The following is a 15,793-nucleotide window of genomic DNA, read 5'->3' as shown; positions in this document are numbered from 1 at the left end:
CACCTGGAATGCAATATACTGCATATCAAGATCTACACGTTAGTAACAGTGATGTAACAACTATCGGGTCCATACAAATGTTGTAGTGCATCCTAGTGCGTACAATTGATCAATCCGTGGCATATAACGAATGTAAGAATATTGTATCATAATATAAAAAAAAAAATGTGAGTTAGGGATAAGAGTCGATAAAGTAACAGACTGTTTTACTGTGAAAGGAAAAGCGTGCCGCCTTGACATGAACTCGAGAAGTTCATATATTGTAGAATGGGCAAATGAATCTAATTTGCAGGAGGTTCTATCATTTCTGCATGAAAATTTTGACAAGGAGGAGGTCGTGCTGACAAGCATGAGAAACGATGATCCAACCGAAAATGAAGAGTCTATGTGGACAGACCACGAGAAGATCATCAAGGCGATCTTCACTTCCTCTCCGTGTTTGATAGTCAAGCATGAATTCACGAAGAGAATTATCGCGGTGAACCAGATGATTGTCAGTAGAAATCCAAGGTTCGACACCACAGGCGATGGAGTCACAGCTGTGTTCGTGAACAATCCACCTAAAACGAAGTTGATGGAACGGTACTTCAACTATCTGTCGGGCATCGCTAATAAAGCCAACTTGTATCAGAAGTTTCCGGACGCTAAGGCTGCTGTAGAGTTCTACGCAGTAGTGGTGGACAAGGAACACCGTGGCAAAGGATTAGCGAAAACTTTGATAAAAGAGGGTATATCCTTCGCGACAAATCTGGAGGACGTGGGCTTTATTTTTGGAATCTTCACGTCCACCTTCTCGAGTAAGGCTGCTAAGCAACTGGGATTCTGGAGTGTCATGCAGGTAGATCTGCTGAAGGAGACGAACGAAACGGGGAGACTTATTTTCCAGGACACTCCGCCTCATAACATTATATCTGTTCTAGTTTTAAGTGTATAGATTTTCAAATAAAATGATTCGCTGATTCAGGAAATTTGTAAATTTTTTACTGAGATTCTTAATCCTGTCCCAAATAGCATAGCATTTATAAAAATTAAAAAAAATTGTAGTTACAAATGTAATGAATAGTAACACTTTTGGCTGCACAGACACAGGTAAATAATAAACAAAGTGTAGTGATTCTGATCAGCTGCCAGCGGTTATCTATATCTCATATGTGTCTAGTGCATTATGTCACAGACTGCAAATAGTACAGTTTCAATGGCTATCTCGTTGCATAGACTGGTCTGTCAAAGTGCACCAATGGCAAAGTGATAATCATAGGAACATTTCTTACAAATAATATTGCACACAGTGTTCAATTAGTTTCTGGTAAAATCTTCGTGGGAAGTACCTGTGCATTAACCATTTGATGGAAGTACCGGCACAATTGAAAAGCTGTTCCCACCAGGCACAGCAAGACAAAGAAGAATCGAATATAAGCGGTTTCGCATTGCAAACCGCCGGATTGTTCTTCAGAACATAATCGTCTTTCAAAGCGACGAGTACTGGAAAAAGAGTGAATTCGAATACGAATTATTATTGTAAGTAATATTTTCCGACATTATTTTCGAGAATGACGTTGATAGAATATTTTTCGAGTAATTATAAGAGTCGAGTGGTTTGGTCATTTGACAGCTATCAGAACGCGAAAGCTATCAACGAGTGCAGCAAATATTGCTGACAGTTCTCTCAACATTTATCACAGATAAAGTAGGGTATCTATTTCTAGGAACTCTGCCCCGAATTAAAGTGCTGAAATAGAAATTTCAAAATTACTCTACTATTACAGATATGCGAGAAATATAATTACGAAGAAGTATATAATTTAATATACCAAAAATTAATAACTGTGGTTATTTGAGTGCAGTTCTTTGCTTAACGTTCATTGTTGCTGCAGTGCTATTATTTGCCGAAAATGGAAGAATATCGCGCCTTATCATCATTCTGCGTGAGTAATTGCAGAATACATTGTAGCACCAATAAAGCCACCCCCCCCCCGTCTTATCTAAATTGTATGTATAAATACATCATGTTGTAATATACAAGATCAAATAGATATTGAAGAAGTTGGACATCTGAGACTTTAAGATCTTTACGAAAATAAAAACTTGTTGAGCATTTTTCTGTGAATATAAATATTTAACTTCTAATTACAGAAGAAGACAGAGTCGTCCAAAATAAAAATCACAGTTTAATTAAATTTGAGAAACCGTACCTTGAGTTTATGACTATTAATAGTGTGCGAGAAGTGGAACTCGTCAATGAATTAAACTGAATGAAGGGATCACTTGATTAGAGTATTGCGCTGCAAACCTGGTGACCCCTTCAACTCCCTACGAGAGAACTGTATTTAACTAATCACTAAAGTGCGTATCCATGGCCTTACAGAAGACCACGTGGTTCAGGAAATCGTACTTGACGCACGTATATCGCCTTTTTTATTTACGTTACGTAGGTACTGCCGCGCTAGCCGACTGTCAGTCATAACAATGGGTTCATTCGATCCCAAAGAATGCACTTCCACTCGCCTCTTAACAAATGCAAATTAAGCGTGCAACTAGCAGCGAGAAAGTAATTATAGTTTCTTCTCCGGAATTTTTAATAAGAAGATTTGGTAAACGGTCAACCAAACTGACGAGGAACTATGAAGAGATAAAAAGTCCCTAATCAGAGATTACTATACATAACATTTCATGCATAGTATTATGTTTACGTCGCGAGAGATTGTACTGTGACCGTGGCGATAGAGCGCCACACACACACGCGCTTAGGCCAATTGACTGGAATAATATAGCTTTACTCAGAGCGGACTTCTCGATAAACGTCAGTAGAGAAGCAACTGTCAGCATCTGAGGATCTCGCAGCAATCATGGGGTAAAGACTGAACCAATTCTCGCGTTTATAGTAGCACGATAAACAAACATAACACGATAAACTAACACGATTGAAATATGGTATTGTGATCGAAATAAGAATACTCGACATATCCATTCCGTGACATTTACCGTCCGTGACTGGTCAGTTCAAGTGCAGACAAATCGTTGGAGTTAATGAGTCCAATTGGAACGTGTTTGCGTAATGTACATGGTTATCATACATGGTTATCCGCAAAACAATTTGCTCACTTTATCCAGTATTACAATTTTAGAAGTAGTATGAATAGATATTCGAATTATTTTATAAACTGTCTGTACCAAATTGATAGTTTCAGATTATACAGGGTGATCCGTTAAACTGAAATCTGTGAAATATATCACGGGAAATTAAAGTTATCAAAATCATGTTCTCATAAAAGTTGTTTCACACTGTATTTCACAGGCCTATCGAGTGAAAAATTTTGAAAATTTTTTAAAATCCTTCGAAATATGTTCATAGCTACAATATAGTCACAAATAACTAAAATCAGAAACAGTACTCCAAATGGTGTACGTTTTCACGTTGGCCGTCTCGTATTTATGGTTGGGTCGAGCCATGATATTGAGAGAATCCGTGTGTACCAAGGCTGGTCCGTAGCAGGTAATAAATAAGAAAAGCGTTTTGACTCGTACAAAGGATGAAGAAATGAAGGTCTCGACGAATATTCGCCTTTGACTCGACTTTTGGCAAACAGCTGGGGGCAATAATTCTGTGAAATACTAAAAATTATAAGGGGAAATAATGAATTCACAAAAAAATTGCCTGCTACGGGTAGATCGAAATTGTCTACAATTCATCATCAGGAAGACAAGTGCAATACAAATCGAATTGTTCGGAAATCTCTCTTTCTTAATATCTCTGGTATCCGTACATACCTGCTGGACGACCTCGGCGAACAACGATTTTTCCCGCGAGACGTTTTTACGCCTGGCAACTTTTCCGCTAGCGTCTGTCCGTCCTTGTCGAATAGGCTATTCTGTCCATTAGCAAGGACGAAATAAATAGCTCTCAGAAGACATCGAAGGTGTTCATGCGGTCAGTGGTCACCGACATGAAAACCTCGGCGAATATGTATTGTATATAGTAGTAGTGCGAATTTATAATGTTTCTCTGCAGATATATTTCAATGGATTAGTGCGTAGATTATTTTCAGCAAACACTCTTCAATTATCCATTCATATAAATATTTTCTGTGTATCAAGCATAAAAAAGAGCAATTGATTTTCATGAATACCTAGTTATAATTAAAATACACTTTTAATCGAGATATGAATGAACCACAAATTCGGCTAGTATCTCAAACACTTCATCTGCAAACTTGATTCAATTATAGTGTCTGCCAGTTAACTATTATGAATTGATACAACAGGCGCTAATTGGAACATCACACGTCCTCAGAAATTGGAAAACGGAGACATACTAATTAACTGTTTATCCAGTTCCCGAACTAGAATGCCATCCTACAGGCCGTGGGGCTCCATAGAGGACGGAGCTATTGAATTCGAGTCTCTAACAGATGAAACCTTGGAGGGGGCACTGGAGGTCATCAGGAAGAGCTTCTTCATCTACGAGAACGTCTGTAAAGGCGTAGCATTGATGTCGGAACCTGGTGCCGCCGAAGAACTCGAAGAACTCTGTTTGGACGCTGCCAAGGACGGCGTAAGTGTAGTGGCCATCGACGTGAAGTCTCGCGAGGTCATCGGCGTGGCCTTCAACAAGATACAGGTACAGAATGATCCTATCAACAAGCACTTAGGAAATTCGGTAATTGTTTAGAGTAACGTCCTTCTCACCAATTTTTTTTTTTGTGCCTTTCCTACGTTGCTCATTTTGTTTTCGATATATAAATGTCTATATGTATACAATCAATTTGTATAATTTATACAAATAAATAAAGGTAGCTACTTCCTTTTTTTAATATGTGTAGAATTTAACATTTTGAACAACTTTAACCTATACATATAACTGCCGCTTGGCCTTAGTTTTCGAGATATTACAGTAAGGAGCTGGCGCGGTATCAAAGAAAATAATACAGCAAAAGCGCAAAAAACTTGGCGAGGAGAACGTAATACTAAACAATTTCCGGCAATTCCCAAAGGGATGATTGACAGACTTCATAAATCTTTTCATCAGATCCAGAAGAGTCCTCCAGAGAAGGGAGCGTTCGAGGTGTTCAGCGAGAACTGCAAGTACAAAGCATCAAAGTGTTTGGTGGACTTCATGATCAACGTGGACTCCAGGATAAACTTGTTCAAGCACTACAACACAGACTGCATTTTCGAGTGCATGTTCCTTGCAACGCTGCCCCAGATGCAGAAGCGAAGAATAGGCGAGTCCTTGGTGTCCTCGTCGATAGAGGTTGCCAGGGAGCTGAAAAGGGGGAACCCGGTGAAAATTCATATCCTCGAAAAGGGCAACAACAACACAATACGGAACCAGGCAGCCGTACCAAATTTAGTGTCTGCCATCATGACTTCAAACTACTCGCAGAAGATCGCGAGAAAGTGCGGCTTCGAGATCTTGGCAAGGGTCAGTTATAAAGACTTCCACTTCGACGGGATGTCCTTCAGCGACAGGATAGGGGATGAGCATCGTGATTCCATTCTAGTAGCCAAGAGACTATAGAATGAATCGACGAATTAGGTTATAGAACATATTTATAATAGTTTCTTTTGTGTACATGCCGACCAAGGCCAGTCTAAACGTGTCTCATAGTTATATAATTAAAGCTGTCGTCTCCCTCTTAGCGCACAGTCATCAGCGATACGTGGCCTTGTCTTATCTGAAGAAGCCTGTCGGATATCGTAACGTGAATATAGAACGAGTCTGAAATTGTACTCCATTTTGCCGCGTTGTAATGATTATTAATAAAAGTATTTTTAAGCAAATTGTATAGCTCCCTACCTCGAACCGGTCGATCGATATCAATGTGCTCGAACCCTATGCGGGCGGTCTAAAATTAAATAGAAGAGCGACCAGAGACACGAGAGACAGTGTAATCGCGTTTCGAGAAGTAACGCCGCCGGCTTCCTAATATGCGCTGGATGCTTCGAGGATATCTTATTATCAGAGACGGCGGCTGCAACCACGCCGACAGAAATAGTGTGCGTGCGTGCTGACAAAACGACTCAAGTCTAGTTCCATTCTGCCGTGCAAATAGATCACCAACGGATCGTTTGTTCTCTGATCCTGCTGACTGATCCACGTGGTTTCCGGCTGAGGTCTTCGTCACACAGCGAGCAGTCAGCCTAAAATTCAATTGACTGGTCAGTCATCTATGAAAATTTTATAAATAGATTGCGTGCAAAACGGTGGAAATGTTTACAGAATTTAAAAACACTGTTGCAATTTTTAACAAATGTGAAAAATTATTCGGAGAAAATATATCCCATACCTCGGAATTCTTATTTAGCATAGATAGTCGTGGTCTATGTGAGAACAATCGAGGCAAGTTGTGAAACGTATTTGGATTACAGACAGCTTCATGACAAAAGACATATGAAACAAAATTATTAATATTTGGACAACATCTAAAACAGAATAACATGTTTGAAAGTGGACAAATTCACAGCGATTGCAATTGTAAACAAAAATTCTAGACATCGCTCAGTTAACAACTCTTTAATATCTAAAAAAAGTAATTTCGTTCACCATTAAAAACGTTATTCTTTTTTGAAGATGTCCGAATATTAATGCGAGTCACTGTACGCAGACAGCTGTTGCAGACTGGTTTATCTATTTGTGAGACTTCCAATTATACCTGAATCACGACAGAATCAAAGTAAATCCATGACAAAAGATTGCGCTGGAGCAGAATTGATACATAGAGTGAGTTAAACGAATTCTAAGAATCACGTAGAATTATATTATATCATCCTACATCCAGAACCTGAAACGCAAACCAAAAACAGCTTGTCATTAATTGATGTCAATAAATCTAGAGTTTTATAATACTTGCCCAATTTGGTGACTGGCCCAGTCTCTAGTATCCAGCTTATCAGTATTCAGTTCTTCCCAGTAGCGATCTTCGTAGATAAGCAATCAAAAGTCATCGATGGTGTAATTAAATTTTTTCTCGACCTGCTAATCAAAGCAGAAGTGTTAAACAACGTGAAGAAATTTCTCATAGATATTCTAGCAGAGCAGCATACATTTGGTAACCAGTAATGGCTCGAAACAAGGATCAGTTCGAGTATAAGCTACTGACACAGGACAGGATTGAAGAGGCTCTGCAGATTCAGGCGGAGACCATGAAGCAGGAGTGCCTGGCTATAGGGCTGGGCATGTTCGAGGAGCCAGGTGCGCCTGAGGAGATGCAGCTGCTCTTCAAGGAGATCGTAAAGGATGGTGCCACGATCATCGTGGTTGATAAAGAGACCAACGAACTCGCCGCGGTCGCTTTCAACAAGATCCATGCAAGTCTTGCCTCTCCTAACTCCTAATCCGGAGAACGACTTTCTCTTCGAGTTATCATGAAAAATATGTCTCTGCGGTTCAAGGCCAGGCCCCAGGAAGGCGTGAAGGACCAGCTGGACACCTTCATAGAGGAGAACCTGACGAAGAAATCGTGCCAGGAGCTGGTGAAGTTTCTCGGTGATGTGAGTGCCATAATCGCCTCAATTGAATCCAATTCCCATTTTCCCGTTAATTAAATGAACCCGCATCTCTTCGATCACCGTTCCTGGAAATTGCATTTAACTCAATTTTATTCGAAACGAATTCTTAATTTCTCTGATTATTTACTTCCACAACGGGAATTACATCGGATCGGTGATAAAACTATCAATGATCATGTAATGAAAAGATTCACGAACCAGTGGGGTGAATTCGTATCAACTTAGATATGATTGACAGTGGCGAGCAAATAAAACGATTTATTGACAGTCTGTGAGGGTTTTCCATAAAAATAATCACACATTATCGCAACAAATGTACAGATACAATCTTTTTTTAATTGCATTGTTTTTGAAAAATAAATGATTTATGTGTCCACAAACATTTATTTTTTATATCTCTGAGACACATGAGACAAACTCATTTTAAACAGGTCAGTATTACTTAGCAAACTGGCTTAATTTATAGATTGAAACCAATGAGGACATTTTCGAGAAACTCGCAATTGATGGAGCGATGGAATTGTTCTACCTTGGCACAAACCCAAAGTATCAGGGCATAGGAATTGGGAGCGAGTTGGTGAAGCAGTGCATCGAGTTTGCTAAAGGACTTGCAAATGGCACCACAAAGAGATGCCCGATTGATGATGAGATGGTAAACGAAGAAGTGGTCCCAAAAATAATCTTTGGCGTGTTCGCATCGAATTTCAGTCAGCGTATAGCTGATAAACTAAACTTTGAAGTTTTCTACGAAGTTCGGTATGAGGATGTCAGTTTTAGGGACAAGAAATTGTCAGATAGGATCGGCGACGAGCATAAGTCAGCTAGATTACAAGTATTGAAGCTTTAAATAGAATGCAAGAATGTATTCTGAGAATTAATAGTATTAATCAAAATTCTAAAAGCTTCTATTGAAAATTGAACTTAATTGTATTTAGTTGTAATTGTATTGAAATCTTCAATATTATTCTTATGATAATATGGTTTTTCAGAGACGTGAGCATTCTTTGTAAATTAATTTCCAATTATATTCAATCGTAATATGAAGGCTCTGTATAATTTTTTAAGTTACAATAAAGATTATTATTTATTAACAATTCCAACGATTCCTATAACAGTTCTGTAAATGTATCATCTATAAATGAAAAGTCAATTATTTATTGCGAAACGAAGTTTCATCAAATAACAAGATCGAAACATTTTTTATTTAGACTAGTGAGAGAAGCACATATATTTTTCACGTCCTCGAGAGAGGAATTTGCGAGTGCTCTCCACGAGTGCTTAACATGTTGAGATCTGCTTCTAACAAAAAGTAGCTGGGAGTCGGTGCTTAATTAACTCAGTGTGCGGCTTGGAATCAGTGGCTTAATGGATCTTGTTATTTCACGAAGGCGTGGTGAGGATGTGAATAGGCTCTAATTAAGATGCATCGTAATTTTTTTTATATAAGTATATATATGTATGTATTAACACATTTATAATACGGTACATAATAGTTGAATATAGTAGGTATATTGAGCGTAATTAACGAATCCAAATACCGGCGACGGCAATGCGCTCGTTCTACACATTTCTTCCATTGTCACTCTACAATGAGGTACTCATTACTCTTGGACGACTTACATATTGAGCTAGGATTAATCACTCACACATATATCAACCTGAAAATTCTCTTTATTTCAAAATAAATAAATAAATAAATAATGAAATCAGTCGCTGGACTGCGAGACCTTATGCACGTTCATACACAGCAGTGATTCTGCATTCAAAAAACATTTAGATAGTTCACTTTCAGAAACAACAAATACGATAATCACACACGAATGCATTAATATTTACTAATATGTATATGTATAATTACTAGAGTGCATAAAATTCCGCAGCCCGATAATTGCTAAATCAATTATTTGCAAGATACAATTCTATGTTTACTATTTCTGGAATCGAAATGAGAATTGCACTGTTCCTAAACTTAGCAACAGCGCTCTAGTGTTACAGAAAAACGCCCGACACAATGCACGGCACTGCGAATCGCTGGTAATTAGTATTCATGTGTTGTAAAGCGTCTATCTGAAAGTACCCGCGTACGCGAATCGCCCTAACTTACGGAATAACCGGTGAGACCGCGCTACGGTCCCATTATAAAAATATTCGACCATAACCGGCCGGTCGGCGGCATGCAAAATACAACAAAAATCGAGCCGGCCGGCCTGGACGACGTAATCAACCCGCCAGGGCCCACCACTAAAAAAATAAATTGCCATTAGCAGCGTTTAAACCTGCTGGTGGTCGGTAGGTGCAGTGCTCTTAAAGAATCATTGGACATTTCATGGTACAGTCGTCAATGCGTTCAATGATCCCTTAATTACACTGCACAGAGTGACAATTCCATACGACCAGTTTCTGGCAATAACAACAAGCGCGATTGAACAACATTCTGTGAAACAATGTCGACCGGGCCTTAGAGGGTTGACTAATTACGTAACGCGCTTAAGTACCGATTAAATAAATAAATACGGCACATAGAAATGAACTGAATGCCCGTTATTAAATTTGATAATAACTCGATTTAATCAGAATTCCATGAAATTAATTAAGGGCATTTAATTCATTTCCACAACCTAATCGCTACGGCTAGTTGAGCGCGCAACTCAGAGCTTCGAAAACCGGCTTTCCCGCTTCGTTCCTCGTTTTCCTTTTAAATATATAAAACCTCAGAATTTTTCCGTTCTGAAAAAATTCTCGTCTACGAGTTGAAACAGTTTACAGTATATACGTGTATATATGTATATATATAATTTGTTTCTTTAATAAATACGATTATATACGGAGACTATACCGTTCTTTTGTTTGTTTAATAACAGCGGTGGTACATTGTTCTTATTGTTTTTCGTCGTTATCATAGCCTCTAGTTAGTCGAATGAAATGTTTACAACTGTCGTACAAAAATTGTGGACGTATAGCTTTCCGAATAGAACATGATTGACACGATATCCCGGCGGCGGAATATACTCGTTTCGTTTGGCTTAACAACAAATTCTACGTCGCGTAGGTACACGAATAACATTCATATTAATAATTAATCATACGAGAGCTGACACTTCGCTTAATTCTACGGTCGAGTTTCGGCACCCGAATCGTTTGGCACGAGTTTACGTTTCGTTCGTTCATTGCTCTGAGTCATTTCTTTGAACTTTTGATTTCTTTTTTCGCAGACAGCATCGAGCAGCTGATTTTCGTCCGGAGTGGGTGAAACTCTGGCAAGAAGAAATATTTAAAATACCATTTACAGTTTTTAACAATGTGGTATTTTAAATATATGTATTTACTACTACTGAAAATGAATACAGTGGAACAATTCTTATGCTACAGTTTGCTCTATTAATATTGTTGAAAGTTGTGGAATATTTTATTTAGATACTTGTGTTAAATCAAATATTTTATGCAAGCACTCGTGTTAAATAAAATACATTACGAAAGCACACGTGTTAAATAAAATACTTCATGTACGCACATGTATTAGATAAAATATTGTCTTACTATACAAAGTAGAATTTCACCCATTCTGGTACTACAAGACTGACTTGGTCAGTCCGGGGAGAAGGAGGAGCAGATATCTGAGAAGTTGAGAAACTATACAAAAATGTATCATGAGAAATTATCTACATTGGATCCATAATCGCGGAGCTAGGAATGAGGAAAGTCTTAACAGCTCTCTGATATACTAAACAAAGTGACTAACCGATAGTCATAACAAAGTGACTAAGACGTGTGTGGCTTAGATACTGATTGGTATCTAGAAGCTATCAAGTAAATATTAATACATCAAAAGGGAAGATTGTCTCTGAGGCAAGTATGCCAAGATGGCCCCACATTCCAACAAAAATATTGAGAAAATTAAAAGCAGCAGGGGCCCCTGACATAAAGCAACAATTAAAGCAGAAAAGCACATTCAATGATCCAGCGTCGATGATGGAGTGATGATGATGATGATCCAGTCATTCGGAGATGAAGAAAAAAAAATTAAAAAAAAGTAAGTATGAGGACCTACACCGCTTAAACAGCTGATATTACAATGCAGCGCAAAAAAAAGAACAACTGGATAGTGCTGCCAACAGTGGCGTAGGCGTCTCAGAAACATTTCTAACTTATACAAGCTATGAAAATGTATGAAGTTACGCTATAGATAATAAATGCTTCCTAGCAGTACAACCGGTATCAATAAGCGCTAAAAGAAATCTTGGAAAAGAGTACACACGCCTTCTTCGAAGAAGAAAACTACAGACTCTATGAGCGAGGACTGTTATGGCTTTGCATCATGCGAACGTGTCGCGTTAAATCTGACTTGAAACAAGTCCAGAGATAGGTCTCTGCAGTATCCTGGCAGCGGGTACAAAATATTCTCTGCATTTCTGTAATTATTGTTTCTCTCCCTCACACGCACTCGCATTCACGAATTCCCTATTCTGTTTAAGTGTACAACAACTGTGATAATCCCGAACGGTCTCGAAAATATGAAATATATCTCGTTATCAAAATAAAATATAAATTGGCAATAACGATCCGGCTAGACGGATGATGTTTGCGCGTCGGCAAATACATAGGAAACATCGATCGCGTTCCTCCATCCTTCTCCACCCCATTTCGGCTCGGCTATGTACGTGTGCGTGTCTGTGCGCAAGAAGATAATCAATATTATCGTCCCCCCCACCATTAATGCCACACACGTACGCCGACCTAACCCCTATCACAACTTTACAGGAAAGTTTTTTTTGTTGGTTCAGAGACGAAACTTCGTCGAGCGGGAGAGACTCAACCGGAAAACTAGCGCAATCGATTCAATCGAGCAGAGGCTGTGCCTCTTGCGTTTTTTCGTACGTGTCTGCGCCAGTAGTGGCCGCGTTCAGAATTAATTAGGTCAGCTCCCGGTCGATTCCGATCGCCTCTGAAACGCGTCCCCACAACGATTTCCACCGGTTTAATCCGGGAGCTTCGGTCATTCTGTCTTTATTAGCAGCTTTTAGACTTTTATGAATATCGACACCAAAACGACACAAAAAATTTGAAGGACTCGAAGCTCCTGAATTAACCCAGCCGCGTCCGATCGCTCTGGATCGGATGATTTCCCACGCCGATGATCCTGGGACCTCAAGAAGACGGTTGCGTCGAAGACATTCATCTTTGGGATGGCTCGTACTGGACGTCCGGTGGCTGCATCGTCAGGTAGCAAGGTTGAGTGTCCCTGAAGTGCGACCTGACCAGAAGTCCGAGACCTAGCAGAACCACTGGCAGACCCAAAAGCGCACAGATGAGTTCTCCGGTAACTCCAGGTGACCATACAATGAATCCTGTAAAAATATTTCATTTAATTTTTGACAAAATTTGTGAGATAAATGCTCCTTCAATTGCTCTTCTGAGTTGATCTAACTGCCTTACCACCGTGAGTACCAATCTCCATTTTATAAATGCTCCACCAGATGCCAGACAATGGAAGAGACACTGTAGCCGTGGCAACTGTGAAGACTGCGCTCTCGTTCATCGATAGGAAGTTGAGAGCAGAGATGCTGAAGACAGTGTAAGCGATCAGGAAGGTCCAACCATGAGCTGCGATGCTGGAACAGGACTCTGAGTTCTTGAAGTGGCAGGTGAGACCGTGGGCCAAGGTGCGATAGAGATCCACCGGTGATAGACCCTGTAATAATTACAGTTCTCTTGAATATTAATGCTCCACTTGATTTTTCAGCACAAATGAAAGGAGACCAGAGGAGAGGGCATAGACTAACCCTGCCTATCCCGGGCAGCGTGTCCAACCAGCACAAAGACAAGATGACGAAGAATGCGATAGAATGGATGTAGAAAAGGGTCTCCAAAATGGGAGGCTTTGGAATGTGTTTTGGCTTGACAGTGGGGTCAGGGTCTGTCACATGTAACAATCTGCCACCCTCCTCTTCGGATCCACGACGTCTGATATCCCTGGATGACACCAGACGAGACACTGTATAAAGGAATGAGTTCTGCTGACTGGCAACTATCTGGCACATGTTCTGTTGCTGAAAGAAAAATATTTATAGCACCAGCGTCCAATAAATACTTAATGTTAAATATTAAATATATTGTTTTAGTAGATACGTATAACAATTCTGATTGCATACTTCGGTAGTGTAGTGGCCTTCCAGCAAAGTGAAAAACATGGCGAAGGCAGCCAGTGAACCCACGTAGACGAAAGTCCAAATAGCCCTGACGCCCCAAGATCCTCTCACGCCGGCTGTGTGGGCGGAAACCTCCCTGCCACGGCATCGAAATTCATCGCAGAGTCCGTAGTCGACGCTTATGAACAGGCCTACAATTATTGTGGTGCTCGAGAAGATCCGTTGCAAGCTCATCACTGAAACAAGTGTTCCCTATTACACCCACTTGTCCTGGATCTCGAAAGTGAATCATTAGAAGCGCATTAATGCAACTCTCCCGGCAGCAGCGGTCGAAAAACGACTTTTAGACATTTTTTGAAGCGACACTAATGGCCAATTCAGTATGGGATTTTTCTAACAACTCTTTCCTAAACTTGGCATCCGTAAGAAAATGCAAACAAACTTTTATGCAAAGACAAATAGAAACGTATGGTAATGAACAGGATGTGTACTTTTTCGGCAGAAGAAGAAGTAATAGACGAGGGAAAAGACCAGAGTGATTCCCTTGATTGGATCCTGGAGATGACAGACCACCCTGCTTTGGTCTAAGCAGAGTGTGATCAAAATCCCGGAAAGGGCGTAGACGAAGCTTATTTTGAGTAGAGCACAGCGTGGTATCTTGATCCTCATGCTGTTGGGAATCAGTGGTGGTGGTGGTGAAATTCTTCCAACAACAAACCACACTATGCCGAGAATGCAGGTGGAACTCAGGGCGGTAAAAAGCAACCCTGAAATCGCATCAATTGTTAGCAGTCAGTCTAGACAGTTCTACACATTTAACAATTAATTGTACTCGCTCAATCTTCCAATGTGCTCCTAATATATTGTACAATCAATAGGAACAATAGTAAAACTCTTCTTTGTTGACATGTTTACAAAGATAATTACTAATACGTCAGATTAGATAATCCATAAATCTGAGTGGAGATAAATGGTGATGCGGTTGAAGCAGATGCGAAATTGTGGAGAATAATTAACGGTGGTATTGAAGCAGTACAATTAACATGATCCAGAATGTTCAAAGCCAGGAACCTGTGTAGGCGCTGGAAACAGTGCTGACGCTCTCCAGATAAAGGGGATAGGTGATAATCAGAAAGGTGATGGACATGACGACAGCGAAAAGGGTGACGATGAAGCTGAATTTTTGCCATCCAGCTCGGTCCGTATCAAACAGCTTATCAGTGGCCTGATAAGCAACATATGGCGACTCCTCGGTGTCCGTGTATTCCTCGATCTCGACGTCGCTTCCTGTGCAGCGAAGCTCTTCCTGTTCCTCGTCGTCCACCATTGTCGAGACGCAACCACTTAGACTTGCCATTCTTTTCTGCTTCTTCTCAGCTTCTTCTGTCATTGAAAATATATAGCAATTAGCAATCGATTAACATATAATGGCACGTTCAGTAAAATTATTATATTTTTGACGGTAGAGTAAAAAATTGGTTGATTACGATGTAATGAATTAATTAATTGGTAACCAGTCCCAGATGTATTATCAACATTTAATTTAATTATTTAGGTATGAATCGATTGGATGAGCAGTGCAAATGGCCCATTAGGATGCTGCAGATTTTATGCATCCAGATTTTGCTGAAATAATTTTGTAAATGAGGGATTTAATTGAAATGCTTTTTCAGAGGATTATTAAACACCTGGATAAAAATTCTGTAAACAAATTAAGCGGGAAGAACATTAGATATTTATTTTATTAAACATAATTAAATATTAATTAATTGAAATTTGCGTCAATCAGTTTCAGTGATGGAGTAAGCTAATTAATATGACCATTAGCATGGATAATAAATAAGGAGGTGCAACAGATCATTATCAATGAAATAAAAATGTTCCTATTATTCTGCTAGGAAGATTCAAGGATCAAGAAAAGTAACATTACAGAAAATCTTCTTTATCGCTATTCTCTCTAAGCTCCATGCAAGTGAACAGACTATCCATTACAATGGTAATTTAATTATACTTGAAACGGTGAACAGCAAAGAAAGATTTATCATTGGCAATTGCTACGCAGCTTAAGTGAACTCATTAACCATCTTTAGACCAACAGACTAAGCGTAATTAAAAAGTGATTCCTCCGATCTTTCTTC

General features: G+C 39.5%; 4 protein-coding genes across 6 annotated transcripts; 3 read left to right on the top strand and 1 right to left on the bottom strand.

The window, feature by feature from the left end:
* Positions 1-60: 60 nt before the first annotated feature.
* Positions 61-968, top strand: LOC117221046 (uncharacterized). Its single transcript, XM_033471627.2, has one exon. It carries the CDS (start codon positions 239-241, stop codon positions 932-934), a length of 696 nt encoding a protein of 231 aa, XP_033327518.2. The 5' UTR covers positions 61-238; the 3' UTR covers positions 935-968.
* A 258-nt stretch (positions 969-1,226) lies between these two features.
* Positions 1,227-5,781, top strand: LOC117221044 (arylalkylamine N-acetyltransferase 1). Of its 2 annotated transcripts, none has more exons than XM_033471623.2 (3): positions 1,227-1,518; positions 4,333-4,618; positions 5,027-5,781. In XM_033471623.2, the coding sequence occupies exons 2-3, from the start codon at positions 4,346-4,348 to the stop codon at positions 5,516-5,518; spliced, it is 765 nt and encodes a 254-aa protein (XP_033327514.1). In that variant the 5' UTR covers positions 1,227-1,518; positions 4,333-4,345; the 3' UTR covers positions 5,519-5,781. The 2 variants fall into 2 exon arrangements, with proteins under 2 accessions (XP_033327514.1, XP_033327513.1); XM_033471622.2 differs by lacking the exon at positions 1,227-1,518 and adding an exon at positions 2,696-2,851.
* Positions 5,782-5,913: 132 nt separating this feature from the next.
* Positions 5,914-8,603, top strand: LOC117221045 (uncharacterized). 2 transcript variants are annotated; one of them, XM_033471626.2, is made up of 4 exons: positions 5,914-6,159; positions 7,023-7,308; positions 7,393-7,491; positions 7,976-8,603. In XM_033471626.2, the coding sequence occupies exons 2-4, from the start codon at positions 7,060-7,062 to the stop codon at positions 8,354-8,356; spliced, it is 729 nt and encodes a 242-aa protein (XP_033327517.1). In that variant the 5' UTR covers positions 5,914-6,159; positions 7,023-7,059; the 3' UTR covers positions 8,357-8,603. The 2 variants fall into 2 exon arrangements, with proteins under 2 accessions (XP_033327517.1, XP_033327516.1); XM_033471625.2 differs by having other exon boundaries at positions 5,914-6,721.
* Positions 8,604-9,162: 559 nt separating this feature from the next.
* On the bottom strand, positions 9,163-15,012 carry LOC117221043 (uncharacterized). The gene is made up of 6 exons (XM_033471621.2): positions 14,727-15,012; positions 14,147-14,422; positions 13,659-13,891; positions 13,290-13,556; positions 12,943-13,198; positions 9,163-12,854 (listed from the first exon to the last, which is right to left on the bottom strand). Exons 1-6 carry the CDS (start codon positions 15,010-15,012, stop codon positions 12,682-12,684), a joined length of 1,491 nt encoding a protein of 496 aa, XP_033327512.1. The 3' UTR covers positions 9,163-12,681.
* Positions 15,013-15,793: the final 781 nt, after the last annotated feature.

This window comes from Megalopta genalis, chromosome 5 (genome assembly GCF_051020955.1).
Source record: "Megalopta genalis isolate 19385.01 chromosome 5, iyMegGena1_principal, whole genome shotgun sequence".
Classification (NCBI taxonomy): domain Eukaryota; kingdom Metazoa; phylum Arthropoda; class Insecta; order Hymenoptera; family Halictidae; genus Megalopta; species Megalopta genalis.
This window is presented reverse-complemented; position numbering and strand designations above follow the sequence as displayed.